This window comes from Equus caballus, chromosome 13, assembly GCF_041296265.1.
Source record: "Equus caballus isolate H_3958 breed thoroughbred chromosome 13, TB-T2T, whole genome shotgun sequence".
In the NCBI taxonomy this organism is placed as follows: Eukaryota; Metazoa; Chordata; class Mammalia; order Perissodactyla; family Equidae; genus Equus; species Equus caballus.
In genome coordinates, this window is record NC_091696.1 from 29747759 (window position 1) to 29762363 (window position 14605).

The 14605-nt window shown below is 51.1% G+C and overlaps 1 protein-coding gene across 5 annotated transcripts; it reads right to left on the reverse strand.

Annotated features, from left to right (window-relative positions):
• Positions 1-205: 205 nt before the first annotated feature.
• On the reverse strand, positions 206-10079 carry STX4 (syntaxin 4). Of its 5 annotated transcripts, XM_070231893.1 has the most exons (13): positions 9845-10079; positions 9472-9757; positions 8910-9371; positions 8625-8726; positions 8413-8512; positions 8202-8276; positions 7606-7676; positions 5756-5864; positions 5607-5683; positions 5247-5384; positions 4202-4312; positions 4016-4114; positions 206-3920 (listed from the first exon to the last, which is right to left on the reverse strand). In XM_070231893.1, the coding sequence occupies exons 3-12, from the start codon at positions 8937-8939 to the stop codon at positions 4034-4036; spliced, it is 894 nt and encodes a 297-aa protein (XP_070087994.1). In that variant the 5' UTR covers positions 8940-9371; positions 9472-9757; positions 9845-10079; the 3' UTR covers positions 206-3920; positions 4016-4033. The 5 variants fall into 5 exon arrangements, 4 of the variants coding, with proteins under 4 accessions (XP_070087994.1, XP_070087993.1, XP_070087992.1 ...); XR_011424652.1 differs by lacking the exons at positions 9472-9757; positions 9845-10079 and having other exon boundaries at positions 206-1510; positions 2416-3920; positions 8910-9468; XM_070231894.1 differs by lacking the exons at positions 9472-9757; positions 9845-10079 and having other exon boundaries at positions 3671-3920; positions 8413-8534; positions 8910-9203.
• Positions 10080-14605: the final 4526 nt, after the last annotated feature.

Sequence of the window (14605 nt, forward strand, 5' to 3'; positions counted from 1 at the left end):
CAAATGCTTCACCACTGCATAACACACATCACCATCTTTCCAACTTCCAATGACAGCTTCCTCACCAGCCACTGCCCAGCTCCAAAGCCACGTAATTCAGGTTTATTTTTTATTGTAGCAGCAACCCACTTCAGGGTATGAGTTCTTTAACTGTTGGTTTAGACTTATTATGATATGGTACCAACCAAACTCCACACATCAGCTGTTCACAGCAAGAGAAGTTTATTTCTCACTGACATCACACATCATTTTACAGGTGGACTACAGCTCAGCTTCATGTCATCTTAATTCTGGGTTCCAGACTGAAGAAGTCTTGATCTAGAAATTGCCAGGCTCATGGCAGAGGGAAAAGAGAGGGGAAGCTGCCAGACTACGAGTGGTGCTTAAAACTTCTGTTTGGAAGTGGTATGTTACATTTCTACTCACATTCCATTGGCCAAAACAAGTCATATAGCCAAGCCTATTATAATCTTCCTTTAGGGAGGGGCCCTGTAGGAAGGACTATATATTTGGAACAATAATACAATCTACCACAGGGTTTGCCAGAAATGTCAATCATTGTGCTTGTCCACTCTTCCTTCAGACACACTCTGTTACAGTGCGCATACATCTTGGTCAAGGGTAAAGTCTTGATTCAAGCTAGACAACTCATAGGCAGGTCAATGTAGCCTGATCTAGACCAATCTGATTCCTTTTCTTGGGAATTTGAACTGTGAAATGTTGAGTGAATGAGGCAATAAGTGGAGAGAGAGCTGCAGCTAAAAGGTTGTGAGGCAAGATGGATTTGGAAAAACCACAACTAACCAAGACCCGGTTCACTGAAAGTTGGGCTGACAGCAGCCAAGCCAGGATTTCAGTGCAAAACCTGCTCTTAGCTCCTCACTCTCTCCTCATTTACTCTTGTTTCCCACGTGGAAGGGGTATACACAAGAGAGCCTGTGAAATCCCCAGTGCATGGGTCCACTTTTCTGTTCCGTCTGCTCCAAACTTGCCACTCACTTGTTCAAAAACCTTCCATGGGTCCCCTAGCCCACAGGAAAGGTTCAAACTACTGAGCTCAGAATTCAAGGCCTTACTTGGCCATCTAGCCACCTCTTCCAGGAGGTTATGGACGGCTTCCTGAGTGAGACAGGTAAGCAGCCATTCAGAAGTGGCACTGTCCAGTATGGCCAAGCAGAAGTCACACACAGCACATGGACACCCAGTTGCATAGATGTGGTCTCTATCAGATCCCAGTAGGTGCCACAGGTCATGCAGTTATTTACTCTGAAGGCAGAAAGGTGAGAGAGTGGACAAAGGCGACCAACAGGACAGGATTCCTCTGAAGATGCAGGCCATCGGGGAAGAGGCGGAGAATCAGAGAAACCCAGAGGCCCCTGCATCCAAATCAGCCTTATACTGGGGCAGGATCTGTCCAGCCCCGCAGTTTTCCCATCAAGTGGACATCCGGATTGTGTTTGCACACTGCTGAGAATGAGTAGCTCTTTCCTGTAGGCGTTTAGGGCTTCATCTGTACACAGGACACGTGATCTCAGGAAGGACGAAGGCGTGGGTACCCTCCCAGACTTGCGCAACTGGAAGCTTAGCAGCCAGGAGCCACGCTTTCTCCCCAGACTTGCGCAACTGGAAGCTTAGCAGCCAGGAGCCACGCTTTCTCGGGTAAAGTCCCTGACTCACTACTCCCGCCAGTCTCTCACAAGCCCACAGCCTCCCGCCTCTTTTGAAGGTTTGATCATGTCCTGTGCGCTCTGTGATGATCACTTTTGGGTACTACTGGCAACTGGCTCTGAGGCGCCGCCCATACCAGCGTCCCATGTTTTAACTGCTGTTTAATACTAGAATATTCACTCCCCCAGGACGCCCTACAGACCAATCCCGATGTTCTTCAGGATCAATCTTTAGGTCCGCTGGCCAATGGTTTTCCAGGCGCCATGGGCCACCATCTCAGTCACGCCCCATACTCGGGGCCAACCATACACTCGGACTTGGCGCAGGCGCCGGTACAACTGCCGCTCTAGGGCCACAGTGAGGCGCTGCAAGCAGACGCCCAGCTATGGATGGGAGGCAGAGTAGGCCCAGGTGTCGAGTCACTGGGGCCCAATTCCACCCTCTGGCCCCTCCCCGAGCCCAGGTCTAGGGGTGGGGTCCAGGACTACACCAATGACATCATGTCCAGCCCTTCCACAACTCCATCACACCAGCACCCACGTGTATGCCCCACACTCAGCAGCAAAAGCAGGCGGTACTGCAGCCAGCCGGGCTAGAGAGCTAGGAGCAGCAGCGACACCAGCAGCAGGAGCCTGTGGAATCGAAAGTGGGATGGGATGGGGCAGGGCAGCTGGAACCCGGCCACAGACCTGGTCCGGGTCAGGCAGCCCTACTCCAGCCAAGCTTTGGAGCCAGGAGCCGGCTTACCCCTGAAACCAGGCGTCTGGGGACAGGTGCCACATCCAGCTCCAGAAACTAGGCATAGGGGGGCGAGCCCGGTGGCACAGCAGTTAAGTTCGCACATTCTGCTTCTCGGCGGCCCGGGATTCGCCAGGTGCGTACATGGCACCACTTGGTAAAAGCCATGCTGTGGTAGGCATCCCATGTATAAAGTAGAGGAAGATAGGCATGGATGTTAGCTCAGGGCCAGTCTTCCTCAGCAAAAAGAGGAAGATTGGCAGTAGTTAGCTCAGGGCTAATCTTCCTCAAAAAAAAAGAAAAAAAAAAGGAACTAGGCATAGGACTTAGAACTCAGAAATTTCGAGTTGGGGCCTGGAGCTCAGGTGCCTCATAGAAAACAGGGGTCAGGCTCCTCTGCCTCCTGTAGCTACCCTCTTCAGCTAGATAACCCCTTAGAAACCAAGTGTGCTGATCCAGAGTTGCTGGCTCTCTAAGCTGAACTCTTACATAAAAAAGGCAATGCCTGGGCCCGGCCCCGTGGCCGAGTGGTTAAGTTCCCGAACTCCCCGGCAGCGGCCCAGGGTTCTGCGGTTGGGATCCTGGGCGCGGACATGGCACCACTCATCGAGCCATGCTGAGGCGGTGTCCCACATGCCACAACTAGAAGAATCCACAACTAAAACTATACAACTATGTACTGGGGGGCTCTGGCGAGAAAAAGGAAAAATTAAAGAAAAAAATCCTTAAAAAAAAAAAGGCAATGCCTTTTTCTGGGCCCAGGGCCTGGCCTGCTGGTCCCTCTGCCTGGCAACCTCTTTCCCTGCTTTTTCCCATAACTGGCTCCTCCTCATTTAACATTCCACTCAAATATCACCACCTCTGAGACAGGCCGTTCCCTATCCACTGTACGCAAAGTGACAGCCTCAGTTACTCAATTACTTTTTTGGTACCTCTTCCTTTTGGCCTCAGAAATGCCCACTGATGCTACACACAATCTCACTTGTGTCCCAGGCTGGTGTGGCCCCGCCTCACTGCTTCCAGGTTAGGTACTCACAGTGGTCTTTCCCCAGGTACAGTACTGAGCCATATGTGGGTGTTACCCCCTCCCATCCCTACTCATTCCTATAGGAGAGTAGAAGGGCAGTGCCAGCTTGCTGTGGTCACAGTGCCTCTGATCTGAGCATTCCTGGGCTGGGCCTGGCACCAAGGATGGCCAGGAGGTGGAGAAGCTGGATACCTGGAGGCCCTGGGCCAGCCATTCCAGGAACACACAAGCACAGGGGAGTCTCCAAGCTTTTGTTTAATTTCTTAAAAAACCATGTGTCCCAACCAAACAGGACACTGCAGGCCCTCCCTCAGGCACTGTGGCCTGAGGAGGCAGGCCCCCATGAAAGAGTAGCTGCCAACCCCAGAAGAACTGCCCCTCTGCACAGGGCCAGTGTGAGGAAGGGGCTCCGGCTGGAGGCTCTGTCCTGCACCCCCCCAGCTGCTGGGAAAGAAGGCAGACCCTGGGTCCCTGGTGCTCTTAGTGCCTGCAAGGGAAGGAGGGAGAAGAAGGTCTGAGGAGAGGAGGAAAGGCTGGGACCAGGGATGGGGCAGGCCAGGGGGCAGGCCCATAATATCTCACCAAGAATGCGCGACGCTATCAAACCAATGTGGAGATGACAATGATGACCAACAGAATAAGGACAGTGATGGACACACAGATGGCAATCAAGAATTTCTTCTGTGGGAAAGGAGGGGGTCAGGGAAACTCACTTAGGAGGGGAGGGAGAGCCACCCCGGGCTGGGGAGGGGAGGAGGAAAGGCTCACCTTCCGTGCCTTCTTCTGGCTCTCCAGGGTCATCTTGACATGTTCCTGCCCACGTTCCACATAGTCTGCTGAGCTCAGGATGTTCTTCTCAATCCGATTGATCATCTCCCCCTGCTCGGAGGAAGCACCCCAGTTGAGGCTGATAGGGATGACTAGGGGTGGAGGGCTCAGCAGCTCCTCTGTCTGCCCACCCCAGCCCCGAATGACTGAAGGACACTCCCGGCAGAAAACGCTGCACTGACATAGACACAGAGGCAGGACCACATCTGACAAAAGTTCACACTCCTGACGGCAGCTTCCAGGACCCCTTCTATCATGGGGTCCCTTCTGCCCTGCTCCCTTACCTCACACAACCTCTATTTGCAGCGGTGGCTTGGAGCCAAGTACCTTAAATGGCCCATACCTCTTCACAAATCTGCCTGGATTCACCTGTCCTTCTAGGCCTGTCCCCCAGCTGCTGTGAAGCCCTTCCTATCCCTGTCTCCTCATGGCCCTGCCAGCCTTCAGGTCCTGGTACTCCTACTGAATGAAATCCCTTCCCCATGACTCCCAGCTGCAACAGGGCACTGGCTGCAGCACTAGTGGGGGCAGCTCCTCCAGGATGGGGCTGGAAGCTCCCCTCACCCCATACACCCAGGGCCAGAGGAAGAACACCACCTCCCACTCCAACCTTGCACAGATTTTAGAAGACAGGCCCTCTGGAGCCAACTCTGACCGGAGTACTTAGAGGCATAAACGTGGGTTCTATGGGTGGAGGCAGAGCCTGGGCTGGGGCCATACCTGGGTGGGCTCAATTTGGAGGGGGGATGCAACATAGAGAGGAGTGGTCATTTGGGTAGCTGTGGAGAGAGACACAATTCTGGGGCATGGCTAAGAATGGAAGTAAGGACCAGCATGCAGGCATAGCCCAGCATGGAGGGAAGAAAAGCCTTGTGAGAGAGGCTAAGGGTGGAGGTGGGCTGACACTCACAGCTGGGGTTCTGACTGAACATGGTCTCCCATCTGGGGTCTGGGTCAAGGCCAGCCAGCTGTCTGGGGCACCCACCTGCATCTCCACCTCAGTAGCGAGAAAAGTGAAGATCTCATGAAGTTCACGGATACTGCGTTCAAGCTGCTGGATCTCACTGTGCCGGGCTGAGATCTCATTTAGTGCCTGTCGAGTCACTTGTGTATCCTTCAGTATCTGAGGAGTGGAGGGACAGGTCTTAGGGAAACCAGTAGCAGGTCAGAAGTTCCTGTTGAGCTCTGGGGCAGTCCTCAGGCCTAGAACTGGGGCCAGCGCCCTGAAAAGTAACTCCAGGCATGCTAACTTGTTCCCTTCTGGGCCTCAGTATTCCCTCAATCAAAAAGGGCCAGGGCTCAGAAGGATGGGAGGCCAGGAGGGAGGTTGGCTGTGGCCACTCACATTGGACACAAACACCTCACTCTGCCCACTGTCCAGCATCTGCTCCAGCTCCTCATCAGACACCATTCCAGCATTTGCTGTGAAGGAAAAGGCCAGGCTCAGAGCTGGGTCAGGTCACCTGACCCTGTGGGCGGGGCGCCACAACTCACTGATCTTCAGCTGCCTCCGAATCCGTTCCACATTCTTCTCCCGGTATTCAGACTGCATCGAGTTGCACTTGTTGATGAGCTCCACGAATTGCTGGGACAGGACCCCATGCTAAGGATGGAGAATATAGGCTGGGCACCCCTGGGAGGATCCCCGCCTGGTCTGGGCCTCAGCATCCTCATAGCTACATTGAGCAAATCGCATGAGCTGTCATAGGTGCCTGCCGCCTTAACCACCTTATGATAACCTTGAAAGGCTCCCTCATTTCTCTCAGGCTAAAACCCAAAGCCCTTACCGGGACCTAAAAAGCCCTGTGTGAACTGCTCCTCCTCACACTTCCCCTCTGACCTTACCTCCTCCCACTGTTCCCTCCTTCCCTCCAACCACAGCCAGCTCCTTACTCCTCCCTGAACAAAGCACACCCCCACCTCAGGCCTTTGAACTCACTGCTCCTTCAGCCTAGAATGCTCATGCCCTACAGAGGCCTTTGAGTCTCTGTTCCACTGTTGTCTTCTGAATGAAGTTTTCTTCACCTTATTGAAATTGCAACCTGCCTTCTCTAAGCACTCTCAATCCCTCTTCTCCTGCTTTTTTTTTTTTTTTAAGGAAGATTAGCTCTGAGCTAACATCTGTGCCCATCTTCCCTATTTTTATGTGGGACGCCTGCCACAGCATGGCTTGATAAGCGGTGCATACGTCCACACCCGGGATTCAAACCGCTGAACCCCGAGCCACCGAAGCGGAGCACACGAACCTAACCACTCTGCCACCAGGCTGGCCCCTCTCTGGTTCTTTTTTCCTTAATACTTACTATGTTCTAAAATAATTTACTTATTTATTTTGGTGATTGTCTCTCCCCACCAGGATATGAGCTCCCTGAGGATAGGGATCTTTGGTTCACTGCTATATCTCAAACAGGTACAAAAAGGTCTGGCCCACAGCAGGCACTCAATCAATATTTGCTGAATGCTTGTGGAATGCCAGCCTCAGTGCTTAGGCTGGAGGTGTGCTAGTAGACCTGGGGGTCAGCTTGTTGCCCAGATTAAAGGTCCATCTGGGCGCTCAGCCTTTCACACCAATGACTACCACAGGCTCCCCCTGAAACACCTTCTCCATTCCCCTGTTGCCTTAAATGTGCTCATTCCTTGAAGTACCTTCCTCAGAGACACATCTGCTCTCCTGGCTTCATCTGTACCCTTTCAAGATGCCCAAACTGCCCCATATTCAATCCGGGGTCTTTGCTGTACTCTGGGCCCACCTACTCTAACTCTGACCTCCATGAACTCCAAACCACTCCTCACTGGGCACCCAGAGGGGGCTGGTCAGATCACCTCAAATCTCCTTACTAAGATGTTGATGCAGTGACCTTCCCTCACCCAGGGAAGTTCCTCTTCCTGACTTCTTGAATTCTGCCCATCAGGCAGAGGATGTCCCTGTCACATGGGCAGGAAACCTCCTAGTCATTTATGACTGCTCCCTCTTCTTCCCTGGGCAGAGCCATTAGCTACCAAGTCCTACCTGAGTAACATCTTTGTCACCTATTCAAGCTTAACTCCCCATCTTGGTCCCCAGAAAGCATGTCTCCCACAGGCAAGCCCAGGTCATGTCTGGGGACTCAATAACTTCTCATTGAATGGAGAAGAAGGCAGGGTGTTAGAATGGATTAGGAGTGAGGAGACCTGGGTTCTTGAATTGGGTAAGTCCTTTCTCTCTCCGAGCCTCAGCTTCCCCATTTGGAAAATCATCAGGTTGGACTTGATAATCTCTAAGGACCCTTGCTTCTTACTTCTGCCATCTATTGATGTATAAAACACTTGCTGAAATGTTCCACTTCTGGAAATAACAAACCCACCTGCGTTTTTCTCATCCTCATGTTGACCGAGTTATAATTCTCATCAGCTTCCTCCTTCTGAGGCTCTATGGCTGTGGGAAGACACAAGGGTATTGCTGGGGTCGGGGTTTGACCTGTGGCTTCTGAAAATTGTCTGCGGACCAGAACACAAGGCCAGAACTATACCCTACCCATACAACAGAGAGGTGCTTATCTCCATAGGTTTTTTTGGGGGGTGGGAGTGGTATAATTTATCATAAAATGACTAATTCTGAACCTTTAGCAGGAGAAAGGTTATATTTTTCTTTGCAGTACATCAGAGAATTCTCACAGGTATGCAGAGAGCTCCTAACAAAAGTCCCATCTGCCTGCCCAAAGAATGCACACTGGGCAGCAAAAATAGTAGGAGTAAACGGTTTCATTACAAATAAAGGAACCAGAGAGGAAGACATCTGCCGTGGAAAGTACTATAAACTGGAAGCTAGATTCTAGGTCTAGGCCTCCTGTGTGACCTGGATATATCTCTGGCCTCTCTGGGTCACACACTCCCCATAAACCAGGAGCTGGGCAGAACCAGAGGGAAGGATCTGTCTGAGGTCCTCCAAGCTGGAGCTCACCCTTCAGCTCGGCGCGGATCTCCCTCCCCAGCTGTTTTATCTCGTCGCGCAGGTTCTGCAGGTCCTGCTTCATGCCTGAACAAGAGAAAGCCATGACTCTCAAACAGCATCCCCTACCTCAACAAATCTCCCTGACCACTACCTGGGTGGAACTACAAACCCCACAATCCCTCTGGCTGAGCACGTGTTCTGCACCCGGGGTTTCACTCACTCTCCTCGGGAAGGGGCGTGGCCAGGATGGTGACCTGCTGCTTCTCCAACTCTCGGACTTTATTCTCTAGCTTGACAATAGCCTGCCGAATTGTCCGGACCTGGGGAGGGTGACCGAGAGGGCTGAAGGAGATATAGGTGTACTCCCGACCGCACTGCTCCTCAGGTCTTCCAGCTCCCTCGTGAATCCGGGCCGAGACTTCAGGCTCTTACCTTCTGGAAGAACTCATCGTCCGGGCTCCCCAGCCGTGCCGTGCCCGGCTGTACCACCAGCGCGACCCGTTCCTTGTCCTCATCGTCCGAGCTGTCATCCCCCTGCCAGGGCCGGGGTCACTGGCATCACTTCCTTGCTGTAGCTCTCTTCCCACAGGACTCACGGGCTTCCGGGTCTTTCCTTCCTAGCCCTCAACCACCCCTCCTTGCCCCAAAGGAGTCCTGCATTTCATCCAGACCCCACTCTGTCCGCCCGTCCCCAACCCTGCTGCCCCGACTTCTCACCTGCCTCAGTTCGTGGGTCCTGTCCCGCATGGCGGCCTGAGCTCGCTCTCCCCGGCGCCGGAGCCGCGAGGGCCTCAGGATTCTAAGTTTGGAACTCCGGTGCCTCCCTGGCACTCTGACACCCGGCTCCACCCTCACCCCGCGGACCCGAAAACCTCCCACGAGCCGCCAGAGGCTCTGTCCCTGTCACTATCCACAGTCAATGGGAAGGAAGCGACCTCTGGGATCCCCAAGGTTTCACAGATCGGAATTCCCTTTTCTTCCCCCCCCCCCAACTCCCGCTCCCTTGGCCTCGGCCCCGCCCCCCTGGGATGATTCGGGGCATGCGCACCGGGTCGCGTCTCTTCCCCGCCCGAGGGAGAGGTGGAGGTCGGAAGCTGTAGCGCCCCGAACGGAAGCAAATCTGCTAGGAGGTGAGAACCCGCCCCCTCCACCGGAACTGTCGCGTCTTCCAACGGAAATCTAGTTGCCAAAAGGGGTGGGAATGCGTCATTTGTACGTAATATGAGAGGCCCTGCATCTCACATCACCCCATGGTCCCCGGTCGCGTCACGTGACTGGCCTGGTCCCAGCCTCGCGGACCACAGAACGTGACGCTTTGACTGTCACGTGTCTTGGCTCTGTCAACTCTGTCTCTGAAACATCCTTCTGCCCACGACGTCCGCGGCAACCCGGCGGCCAAGCTACGCCCCTCCAGCCCCACGAGGCGTGGAGGGGGCGCTATGCCCAGAGACCTTTTGAGGCAGTGGGTGGTAGGACCCTTGCTGAATTCAGCTTTATTTTCTTTGGCGTCCAGAGGCGTGGGCAGACTCACGACTTAGAATTTGGGGTTGTCATCATCGTGGGACCTTGAAATTTAGAAAATAATACGATCAGGCGTCGGAGAATTGCAGGGTTTCGTAAGCATAAAATCTGGGGGTGGGAAGTGACGTCACCCAAGGCAGAAATCTCTTCTCCCGCATGCTTCTGGCGCAGCTTCTGACAGGTGGGCGGCTGGCACCCTGCTTGAACACTGCGGTCCCGCTGCACTCATCACCTTCTGAGCGGTGAGAGCATTTCAGGGCAGCTCAGACTGAGAAAAGTCTCTGTATTATATTGAGCAGTTGCCACTTACACCCCCCGCCCCAACCTTGTACATAGGTCTCGCCTCTGGAGTCCACGGAAAATTCTGCACACATTCCACATTCTAGAAGACCGTGAGCTCTTGAGGTCAGGGTATGACTGTCTTGTTCTTACCTGAATCCCCAGCACCTGGTTAAATACCTAGCACATAGTAGGTCCTCAATAAATATTTGTGAACAGAATTTTAGCCTTTCATGTATCTGAAGATAAAGCTCATGGTTCCCTAAGTCTTCTTTTTTAGGCTTCAGGCTCTCACGATGAGATTCCGCTAACCCTGGCCCTCTAGCCGTTCATTCATTCAATGGATATTTATTGGGCACATACTATGGGCCCGACACTGTTCTAGGGGCTAGAGATACATTAGGGCCTAACAGGCAAAAATGTCTTGCACTTGTGGAACTTTTTTTCTATAGAAAGAGTCCTCAAGGCCACTCGGTGAGTCTCAGCATAGCTGGAATGGATATCAGGTGTCCTAGATCCCAGGGCTCTTTCCAGGGTACTTATAGGAAGATTCAAGCAAGGGAAGGAATAGTTCCTCTCTAGTATGCCCTGGTAAGGAAACCTAGATTCCTGTGACTGAGTTGCAATGGAATTCTGGAAAGTCATTTCTTATCTCTGGGCCTTGATCTTCAAGGGCCAGATATATACAATGGGTGGCAGTAGGCGGATGGTGAGATAATCTTCATGGGTATTCCCTGCTTAAAGTTCAATGATTATGAAGTTAGAAACTGTCAAGTGCTGTCTGATTCTATGTGAACAGCTTTGGTCTTTCTCTTCCCTTTAGAATCCAGCTCGCCTGGGGGTGGGAATGAAGGAGTGAGGATATGCTGCCCTGATCAATCCACAGGAGGAATGAAGGGTTGAATGAAGGGTTCAGAAGGCCAAACCGTGCCCCATGGGGTCCCCTGGATATCTTAAGGAAGGATTTCTCTGCTCTTGGATCTTCCATGTTAGCCTCTGCCTCCCTGCCCCCCTCCCTTCTTTCTCTCTCTGTCTCTGTCTCTGTCTGTCTCCCTCATCTCTGTCTTTCTGAGTGACACAGTGGAAGGGCTTTTGGACATCTCACTCCTAATCCTGGGTGTGATCTTGGGTAATTCATTGCTCCTCTCTGGGACTTAATTTCTCCATTTGACAACTTGGTCTGGTAATTTCTGCCTTGCCTAAGGTAAGAACTGAACAATATCAAGTGAGATCAGGAAGAATTTGGAAGGGTCTTGTAAACTGTTGAGAGTTCCTCCCTCTGCGAGCTTTTCCTACTGTGGGTTCCAGCTCTGTCTGGGCCTACCAGTCCCACCTGCCTCTCTCTGTTTCTTGGCCTTTTGATGACTTTCCTTCTTGGTTCCCAGCTATCTCAAGTTCTTTGTTTCTTTGTGAAATTTCCCAGGATTATGATATTTATCATTTTATTTGTGGTCTCTGTGTGGGATTACAGGGCTTTGGATGGTGGCTTAAGGTCACAGGAAGGTAGGCTGAAAGCCTCATGGAGTGGTGTGTGGAGGGGCTGGACAGCAGGGACCATCTTGGGAGAATGGCTCTGTGGATGGAGATCTCCAGAGCTGAGCCCTTATCTCTATTTCATGGGCCTGTTTCACTCCTCTCAGACCCTTGGAGCAGGCTTGAAGTGTGTAAGTATACTGGGTCTTAGATGTCTGGGTGTTGGCGGGGCGGGGGGGGGGGGGGGGTGCGCGTATTTTCCTTTCAGTCTGCGTGAAGGTTGGGCCCTACCTGGTCCTGAGGCGTGCACCTGCTAACACTGGAGCTGATGACTTGGGTTGGAATTCCAGCTCATTCACCTACTATATAACTCCATAATGCAAGTTACTTAACCTCTCTATGCCTCTGTTCCCTCATCTGAAAAGTGAGAACAGTAACAGTACCAACCTCATAGGGTTACTGTAAGGATTAAATGAGATGATATATGTAAAGTGAATAGAACAGTGCCTGGTATGGAATAAGTGCCATGTAAGTGTTTGTTGCAATTATTTGGCAGTAGTGACGATGATGATTACCCTGAGGGTGTCCGAAGCCCCACTGTCTGCCAGGGATTTCACTCTGCTGCTTGTCTGGGCTCTTCCTTCCCTTTTCCATCTCCTGAGCCCCACTGTGCGCCAGGTCCTAGGCTAATGGCCTTGCCGACTCCTGCACATCTCTCACGTCTTCACTTGGATCTGACACACCATCTATTTTGCATATTTATTTTATATCTTGTCTGTCTTCACCCCTCCTCTCCACCCTACTAGAATGTAAGCTCCAGGAGGACAGGGATTGTCACTGCTGTATCCCCAGCACCTACAACACTGCCTGGCACATAGTAGCTGGTCGATAAACATTCATGCATGAATGAAATTATTTCTTTTTAATTTAATATTTATATAGCATTTACTCTGTGCCAGGCACCAGTATAAGCACTTTATAAATATTTACTCATTTAATCCTCATATCAGTTCTATGAGTCGGTACTATTACTGTCCTCATTTTACAGAGGGGGAAACTGAAGCACAGAGATGTTAAGTAACTTGCCCAAAGTTACGCACTAGTAAATGAGACAGCTGGAATTTGAACCCAGAGAGTGGAGCTCCAGAGTGTATGCTCTTAACCACGACACTGTGACCCAAGGAAAACACCAGCCAGGAGTGGCTCCCCATGTCCCACCCACCTTTGGGGACTTTCTGCTAACTGTTGATGCCCTGCTTTAGATCATCTCGGGGTAGGAGGGAACAGACTGAGCCTCTCTCCTTCCCCGTCACAGGGTCTCTCTTTCACACCTGCTGGGTTGGGGCTGACTGCTGGGGAGGTTGTTGGTCCTCCTCCCTCTCATTGTTTGCTGTGTCCCTGGAAGCCAAAGCTATCCATGCATGTCTCAAGTAAAGGGCGTCTGTTCAGCATACAAGTGTCTCTGAGGCTATTTTTGTGCCAAGTCCCAAAGGCCACAGAGATGAAGCCCCCACAACTCTCTCCTCATGATGTCTTTTGGGCCTGACCTTGATCACTCCCTAGGGTTCCATCTGAGAACCTCTCCTCTTCAAACTCTACACACACTCTTGTGGCTTTAACTGGCATCCATATGCTGGCTCCAAAATCCCTATCTCCGGCCCCAAATTTGCTCCTCAGCTCCAGACCCCTGAATTCACTTGCCTCCTGGACATCCCCTCCTGGAGGTCCCACAGGCATCTTAAACTCAACGTGTCCCAAACAGGATGCATTATCTCCCCCTGAGAATCTCCTAAATCAGCTTTTGTTCCTCCTGTTTCCTCTCCACAGGGGTGACACCAGGTCACCCATGTCATAGCCTTGGCCTTGACTTTCATGCTAACGGTGATGGGTCACACAATTTGTCAGAATAAACTCCATAAAAATACTAGAAGAAAATGTGGGCAAAATCCTTTATAACTGTTGGAGTGAGGAAGGCCTTTCCAACTGCAACTTAAAATTCAGAAGCTATAAAATGAAAAAGTAATACATGTATCTACATGAAAAACTTTTGCATGGTAAAAACATCAAAGCAAAATCAAAAGACAAACAACAAACTGGGAGACAATATTTGCAGTTCTTATCACATACAAAGGGCTAATCTCCCTACTGTTTAAAGAGCTCCCACATATTGATAAGAAAGACCAACAGCTCAGTAAAAAAAATGGGCAAAGAACACGGCAGATCACAAAAAAGAAAATACATAAGGACTAAACACATATGCAGATGTTCAACTTCGCACATAATAAGAGAAATGAAAATGAAGATGATACTGAAATACCACTTTTTATTTACTGCATGAGCAAAAAAAATCTCTGTTTGACAAATCGCTCTTTTGGCAAGACTGGGGAAACAGGGACTTTCACCCATTATTGGTGAGACTGCAAAATGATACAACCCAGGGCCAGCCTTGGTGGCCTAGTGGCTAAGTTTGGCGTGCTCTGCTTCAGCAGCCTGAGTTCAGTTCCTGGACATAGACCTTAACCACTCTTCTGTCAGTGGCCATGCTGTGGCAGCAGCTCACATACAAAAAAAGAGGAAGATTGGCAACAGACATTAGCTCCGGGTGAATCTTCCTCAGGAAAAACAAAAAAGATAAAACCCAGACAATATTTGTCAAAATTATAAATGCATATACACTTTGAACCAGCAATCCCACTTGTGAAAATCTATCTGAACAGTATTCCTGCTGTATCAGTTAGCTACCGCTTCACAAAAAAACACCTCAAAACTCACTGGTGTAAAATAACAATGATTTATTGTTTCTGCAGATTCTAAGGATGGCCGGGTGGTTTCTCTGCTGGTCTTACCTTAGATTACTCAACTGGTGGCAGTCAGCTGGCACCCTGGCCGGAGCTGGATGGCCTCTCTCATACTCGCATGTTTGGGACCTTAGCTCTAATGGCCCGGTTGGCTGGGGCGGCTGAGCCACTCTCTCTATGCTGTATTTCACCCTGGGTTTCTTCACAGCATAGTAGCCTCAGGGTTCCAAGAGGATGAGACGAGAAGCGGCAAGGTCTCTGGAGGCCCTTCTCCGAAGTTACACAACATGACTTCTGCCATATTCTATTAGTCAAAGCAAGTCACAGTCTGTACAAGAGGCA

Coding starts and splice junctions, on each gene's coding strand:
- STX4 (XM_070231891.1), bottom strand. CDS start 8,939: ATGCGGGACAGGACCCACGAACTGAGGCAG. Junction 8,513..8,624: donor ACGATGAGTTCTTCCAGAAG/GTAAGAGCCTGA, acceptor CACCCTCCCCAG/GTCCGGACAATTCGGCAGGC. Junction 8,277..8,412: donor CACGCCCCTTCCCGAGGAGA/GTGAGTGAAACC, acceptor TCTCTTGTTCAG/GCATGAAGCAGGACCTGCAG.